Raw genomic sequence first — 7305 nt, forward strand, 5'->3', positions numbered from 1 at the left:
CAGGAGGCTAGGCCCAACATGCTGTGCTCTTGCTGTGCCAGCTTGGGCAGGCATCCGAGCCTCTCCAGGCCTCAGTTTCCCTGCCTGTCAGAACAGCCACATATAAAAGGCAGGGGATGAAGCAGTTTAGAGGATGTGCCTTCCTAGAGCTATCCTGGTCCCATGGAGCATGGCACATTACTCACTTTCTAGGTCTAACTGCCAGGCTTGTGGGTGACAGCTGCACAGGGCTAGGCTGCCCAGCTTTTTTACCAAGTTATTTAAATCCCCCAGGTCTCATTGCTCAGTGGGCCTGCTCCAGGGTCAGCCCCATCAGAGGGGCTTCCACCCTTGCCAAAAGTCACTCATGCACATATATTTCCTTTCAAAGAACATTCAATAGGGTCTGTTCGGTGCCGTACTTTGCTCTGAGGCTGCAAACACACTCTCTGCCCTTGGGCACAGCACTCCGTAGCAAGTGAAATAAATGCATCCATGACTGACCCTGGACGAAACATACATTGAAGGAGAGGTGCCAAGTGCTGAGATGTTGAAGCATGTTTCCCTCTTTGCTCAGGTCACTAGGAAGCTCTCACCTTTAGTCATTATGCAGGAATTTGTGGCATTCCTTCCTGACTGGCTTCCCTTCTTTAGCTTTTATCTTTTTATTTTCTTATAGCATAATTTTTCTGTCAAGTTGCTCAAACCACTTTTGGAATGAGATGTGCTATATGCCAATTGCATGATATCACTACTAATAAGAATAAAGTAGATTTAGGATGGCCACCTAGCTCAGCTGGTTACAACATGATGCTGATAACACCAAGATCTAAGGTTTAATCCCTGCACCAGCCGGCTGCTGGTTGTGGGAAAGTGATGATACTGACTGAGTAAATCAAGGATGGCTTCATGGAGGAGGCAGCCTTTGGGGTGGAAGGCTACAAAGGCTGCTGGGGCAGGAGGCTGTGACAGTTCTCCCAAAGGAGATGGCTTAGAGGCAGGAATGTACAGGACAAGGTGGGAATACCTGGCTGGCTTGGCTGGGGGGGAGTGGTGGGAGAGGAGGTAGGTGGGTAGTTTCAGGCCAGGTGGTGGAGACTTCAAATGCCACATTCATGTCTGTATGGGGAGCTTGCCAGCATCTCAGAGTGGCCCCTGTCCTCACTCTGCCCCTCGCATTCCTCAGCCTTCTCTCCAGCAGCTCCCACTCCGCCCGCCAGCCTAGCCCCGAGCTGGATGCTAAAAGTCCTGTTTACCTCTCGAGGTCTCCAGCCTCACACCCGCGCCAGCCCCAGCTGCTGGCCCAATTACTTATTGATCGCCTGTCAGGATGTTTGCTTTTCTGGTGGGTCAGTGGAGCGTGTGTGACTGGAAAATAGCCTGGTGGATGTGGGGTGGGGACAGGCTGAACTGCAGAAGAGTCTGGAGAGAGGATGAGAGGGGATCACAAAGCCCTTGGGGATCACAAAAGCCTTGCAGATTCCAGAACATGTCAGGGACACCCAGAGTCCACTCTGGTTAATCAGTCGCTCAGTCAGTCAATAACCAGGAAGTGCCTGTCAGTCCTGGGAGACTGGCAGAGCATTCAAAAGTGTGTGGCATCGCTGGAGTCTGACAGACCAGAGCTCCTGTGCCAAATCCACCCCCTTCACCAGCTGGGTGTCCTTTAGCAGCCACAGCCTCTTGGAGCCTCAGTTGCCTTAATGGTTGACGTATGGATGACAAGTGTGGGTGACCTGTGGCCTTGAAAGCAGAGGCTGTGTGGAGGCATGGAGAGCGGTAGGAGGTGTGGGCAAAGGACCTGAGCTGGGGCAGAGATGGGACATCACCCTGGGCCTCCCCTTCCCGCAATGAGTCCCCTCAGGGCTGTGAGTGTAGGGCGTGGAGAGGGCTGCAGTTTGACCCCCAGGGACCACGGGGTCCATCCCCTGGAGCTTGGAGGCAGTAACTCCTAGAGACTGGGCCAGCCCTCCCAGCCCCCTGCTCACCCTGCTTGCCTGGCTGTTTCCCAAGGAGGTGGACAGGGAGAGGGGAGGGATGGAGGAGATGGGGAGGCAGCCTGGGGCAGAAGTGGGAACAAAAGGCCTGCGAACACAGGATGGGAGAGAGTGATAGTTCCCACACCCCCTTGTTCCTTGCACCTGCAGCCTGTACTCACCTGGACCCCTCCCAGAACCATCTCTCTCAGCACCACCACCCGAGTCCTGAATTTCTTCAGGAACAAGCCCAGCTTGAACAAGCCTCACATCCTCAGTGTCCCCAGTGCCTTGAAGTAGACTGGCACCTCCAGGGTTGCCCGTGCCATCCTGGGCTGTGAAAGTCTGCCTGCTCCCCCCTCAGACTAGCTGCTGCAAGGAACCTTGGTACTAGGCAGAAGGTGATGGGAACCCTGAGAGACAGACGGATGGAGGCTAGAGGGTCTTTTGAGGGGGAGTGCACTTTCTATTGGGGATCAGAAAAAGCTTTTAAGAGCAGTGGATTTAAATTAGGCCTTGAAGATGGGATTTCAATAGGCAGGGGAAGGAAAGAACTGCAGGAGCCAAGGCCAGGAGGTAGGAAAACATGGTCCTGGTCCCTGAGCCCAGGAGTCTGAGCTGGGTCACTGATGGGACCCAGAGGAAGGGAAGAATCCGAGAGATTCACAGGGAGGCCAGGTAGGGATTTGCAGGTGCAGGGGGAGGCATGGATGGAGGTTTCAGGGCTGGGCTTTCTGGATGGGGGTGCCCTCTACCATCTAGGAACCCCATCAGGGAGGAGATTTGTGAACATGACCCTGTACCATTGGGCTTGCCGACTGCCCAGGACTCCTGGGCTGTGGGCTCAGCTGCAGTGCTGGTAGGAGGCGGTGTGGTATCTGCAGCTGGGAAAGCTCAGGGCTAAAAGCCAAGAGCATGGGATCCCCAACAGCCTCAGAAGCCCTTGCCCAGCAGGCTGGAGGCCAGACATGCTCCTGCTCGTTGCTACTCTCCCAGAGGCCTCGGCCCTTGAGCCCCTTTGATCCCCTCTGTGAGCCCCAGGACAACTCTGCAGGTCTGGATTTATCCCTGATGAGCACAGAGGGAACTGAGACTCAGGGCAGCGTGCATGCCTGGAGTCACACTGCCTGGGAAATGTAAAGGCAGTGGCGCCAACACTGGCTCCTCTGAGATGACCCCACCCCTTCCCTGTACCTCCTCCATCCCAGAGGTGCTGGGAGGGTCCTTTGGGAAGAAACAAGGGGGAAGCAGCAGGGGGTGGCAGGAGGCCCTCTGGCCTGGGCATCTGGACCTCACTGCAGAGTCCCAAGAAAATGTCATATACCACTTTGGACCCCCGCCTCCCTATCTGTGTCTGGGACATCCTGATGAGGCAGAAGTGCTGGGGGGTACAGAGGGCTTAGGGTGAGGTCCAGCCATACACTGTCCTCTAACTACCACCCCTGTCCTGTGCTTGCTCCTGGCTGCAGGTGAGCGAGAGGATGCTGGTGGGGGGTGTGAGGAGCATGCCCAGCCCCATCCTGGCCTGCTGGCAGCCCATCCTCCTGCTAGTGCTGGGCTCCGTGCTGTCAGGCTCGGCCACAGGCTGCCCACCCCGCTGCGAGTGCTCTGCCCAGGACCGCGCTGTGCTGTGCCACCGCAAGCGCTTTGTGGCTGTGCCTGAGGGCATCCCCACCGAGACTCGCCTGCTGGATCTGGGCAAGAACCGCATCAAAACTCTCAACCAGGACGAGTTTGCCAGCTTCCCTCACCTGGAGGAGCTGGAACTCAACGAGAACATTGTGAGCGCCGTGGAACCCGGCGCCTTCAACAACCTCTTCAACCTCCGGACGCTGGGTCTCCGCAGCAATCGCTTGAAGCTCATCCCCCTAGGCGTCTTCACTGGCCTCAGTAACCTGACCAAGCTGGACATCAGCGAGAACAAGATCGTCATCCTGCTAGACTACATGTTCCAGGACCTGTACAACCTCAAGTCACTGGAGGTCGGTGACAACGACCTCGTCTACATCTCCCACCGCGCCTTCAGCGGCCTCAACAGCCTGGAGCAGCTGACGTTGGAGAAATGCAACCTGACCTCCATCCCCACCGAGGCGCTGTCCCACCTGCATGGCCTCATCGTCCTGAGGCTCCGGCACCTCAACATCAATGCCATCCGGGACTATTCCTTCAAGAGGTTGTACCGACTCAAGGTCTTGGAGATCTCCCACTGGCCCTACTTGGATACCATGACACCCAACTGCCTCTATGGCCTCAACCTGACGTCCCTGTCCATCACGCACTGCAATCTGACCGCCGTGCCCTACCTGGCCGTGCGCCACCTGGTCTATCTCCGCTTCCTCAACCTCTCCTACAACCCCATCAGCATCATTGAGGGCTCCATGCTGCACGAGCTGCTGCGGCTGCAGGAGATCCAGCTGGTGGGTGGGCAGCTGGCCGTGGTGGAGCCCTATGCCTTCCGTGGCCTCAACTACCTGCGTGTGCTCAACGTCTCCGGCAACCAGCTGACCACACTGGAGGAATCAGCCTTCCACTCGGTGGGCAACCTGGAGACGCTCATTCTGGACTCCAACCCGCTGGCCTGCGACTGCCGGCTCCTGTGGGTGTTCCGGCGCCGCTGGCGGCTCAACTTCAACCGGCAGCAGCCCACCTGTGCCACTCCTGAGTTCGTCCAGGGCAAGGAGTTCAAGGACTTCCCTGATGTGCTCCTGCCCAACTACTTCACCTGCCGCCGCGCCCGCATCCGGGACCGCAAGGCCCAGCAGGTGTTTGTGGATGAGGGCCACACGGTGCAGTTTGTGTGCAGGGCAGATGGCGACCCACCCCCTGCCATCCTCTGGCTCTCGCCCCGCAAGCACCTGGTCTCAGCCAAGAGCAATGGGCGGCTCACGGTCTTCCCTGATGGCACGCTGGAGGTGCGCTACGCCCAGGTGCAGGACAATGGCACGTACTTGTGCATCGCAGCCAACGCGGGCGGCAACGACTCCATGCCTGCCCACCTGCATGTGCGCAGCTACTCTCCCGACTGGCCCCATCAGCCCAACAAGACCTTCGCCTTCATCTCCAACCAGCCGGGCGAAGGAGAGGCCAACAGCACCCGTGCCACCGTGCCTTTTCCCTTCGACATCAAGACCCTCATCATCGCCACCACCATGGGCTTCATCTCTTTCCTGGGCGTCGTACTCTTCTGCCTGGTGCTGCTATTTCTCTGGAGCCGGGGCAAGGGCAACACGAAGCACAACATCGAGATCGAGTATGTGCCCAGAAAGTCGGACGCAGGCATCAGCTCTGCCGACGCACCCCGCAAGTTCAACATGAAGATGATATGAGGACAGGGCGGGGGGCAGGGACCCCGGGCGTGCCAGGCAGGGGAAGGGGCCTGGCCGCCACAACTTACTCCCCAGTTCCTCCCGCCCCCTCCACACACACTCTTTTTCTCCCAGCCACCCCTGTCCTCTGCTGCCCCCCGCCAGCCCTCACCACCTGCCCTCTTTCTACCAGGACCTCAGAAGTCCAGGCCTGGGGACCCCACCTGCACAGGGGCGTGTGTTGACAGACTTCAGTTGAAAGCCAATGAACCGACATGCGGCAGTCAATAATTCAATAAAAAAAAGTTACGAACTTCTTCTGTAACTTGGGTTTCAATAAGTATGGATTTTTATGAAAACTTGAAATAATAAAAAGAAAAAAAAAACTATTTCCTATAGCTAGTCGGAATGCAAACTTTTGACGTCCTGATTGCTCCAGGGCCCTCTTCCAACTCAGTTTCTTGTTTTTCTCTTCCTCCTCCTCCTCTTCTTCCTCCTTTCTCTTCTCTTCCCCTGTGGGGGGGGATCACTCAGGAAAACAGGAAAGGAGGTTCCAGCCCCAGCTGCCCACCCACCCTGCCCAGGTCTGGGTTGGCTGTTTGCAGGGAGCAGGTGGAGGGCCCGGCTGCTGGGCTTCCAGGCAGCACTACTGCCAGGGGGTGGAGGGCCTGGCTAGGGTGTGGCTGAGACTCTGGATAGGGGCTGGGTCCTCCTGGGGGACAGCACAGTCAGTGGAGAGAGTCAGAGGCCAGAGGCGGTACTGAGATCTAGCTTCTGGTCCCCGCTCTGCCAGTGACTTGATGTGTGGCCTAAAGTGGGTCACTGGCCCTCTCTAGGCCTCAGTCTCCACATCTGTACAAATGGGAACATTACCCCCTGCCCTGCCTACCTCACAGGGCTGTTGTGAGGAATTGATGAGATGATGTATGTGAAACACTTTGTAACCTGTAAAGCGCTGTGCACATGTGTGGGTGACTGTTCTCATTATGGTCATTTTATTTTACTGTGGGGGATGGACTGCTGAATGGCCTCCATGGGGGCAGGGCTGGAGGGGGGGGTACCAGGGGAAGGGGCAGTTCCAGGGACTCCAGAGGCTCTTCCTAGGACCACAGCCCAGGCTGTGGCTGGAAGATTGGCTGGAGAGATGGGGTTCTAGAGCCATAGGGGAGTCCTGAGGCCCGCAAATGGGACAGTCTAATGACTCTGGTCTGGGAGCCCCCGAGGCAGAAGTCCCCTCCAGCTTTGGCCTGGCCTATGCAGGGATTGGGTGCACCACCTCTCTCCAAGCCTTCCCACAAGCATTTATTGCGCACCTGTTGTATGCCACTTTCCATGTAGGATGCCCAGTCTGTGGGAGCTGGGGGAGGCAGTTCTGGGGCTGCCCTTGAGATTGCCCGGGCCCAGCGCACCACCCCAGCTGTGCCCCGTCTTCCACCAGGCCATAGTCTGGGCCTATTCTGGGCTTTTAGGAATCTGGGTTTGAGACTAGGATCCACCTACACATGAGTGGACCAGGAGGGTCAGACAATAGCCCCACACCTCAGCCATGCCCATCCCAACCAAACCCAAGTGCTCCTAAGTCAATCCTGGAGGGGGATGCCCCAGATGACAGAGTGTGAAGAGCCAGGTCACCTTGTAACTTTCTCAGAACCAATGGGCCTTGGCTCAAGCTGGGCCAGTAGCTCGGCCAGCAGAGCACGTGCTCACCTCCTTCCCTCATCTCTGTCAGGCAGGGAGGGGCACTAGGGTCCTCAAGCTAGGGGAGAACTCCACCGATGCAGGAACCGATGACTCTGCTGAATGTGGGAGGGGGAAGCAATAGCAAAGTCAACCCTCAGCAACAAGACACGTCCAGAATGCAGCTCCTCCAATCAGGGCTCTCCCTGGAGCTCACACACACCCCCACCCCCAAGCCAGCATGAACTAGGTAGCTGTGCACCTAGCACCTTTCTAAACCAAGCCTCTGGCGGGATGGCATGGTGGGCAGAGTCTGGTGTGGAGTCGGCACCATTCATTTACTCGTTCATTCATGCGTTCAATCTACA

At 57.2% G+C, this 7305-nt stretch overlaps 1 protein-coding gene across 1 annotated transcript; it reads left to right on the plus strand.

Moving 5' to 3' along the window:
- Window positions 1-3416: 3416 nt before the first annotated feature.
- On the plus strand, window positions 3417-6240 carry LOC103581359 (leucine-rich repeat and immunoglobulin-like domain-containing nogo receptor-interacting protein 1). Its single transcript, XM_008563217.1, has one exon. The coding sequence runs from the start codon at window positions 3437-3439 to the stop codon at window positions 5279-5281; it is 1845 nt and encodes a 614-aa protein (XP_008561439.1). The 5' UTR covers window positions 3417-3436; the 3' UTR covers window positions 5282-6240.
- The last annotated feature ends 1065 nt before the right edge of the window (window positions 6241-7305 follow it).

The sequence above is a fragment of the Galeopterus variegatus genome, unplaced genomic scaffold (assembly GCF_000696425.1).
Source record: "Galeopterus variegatus unplaced genomic scaffold, G_variegatus-3.0.2 Scaffold12879, whole genome shotgun sequence".
NCBI lineage: Eukaryota > Metazoa > Chordata > Mammalia > Dermoptera > Cynocephalidae > Galeopterus > Galeopterus variegatus.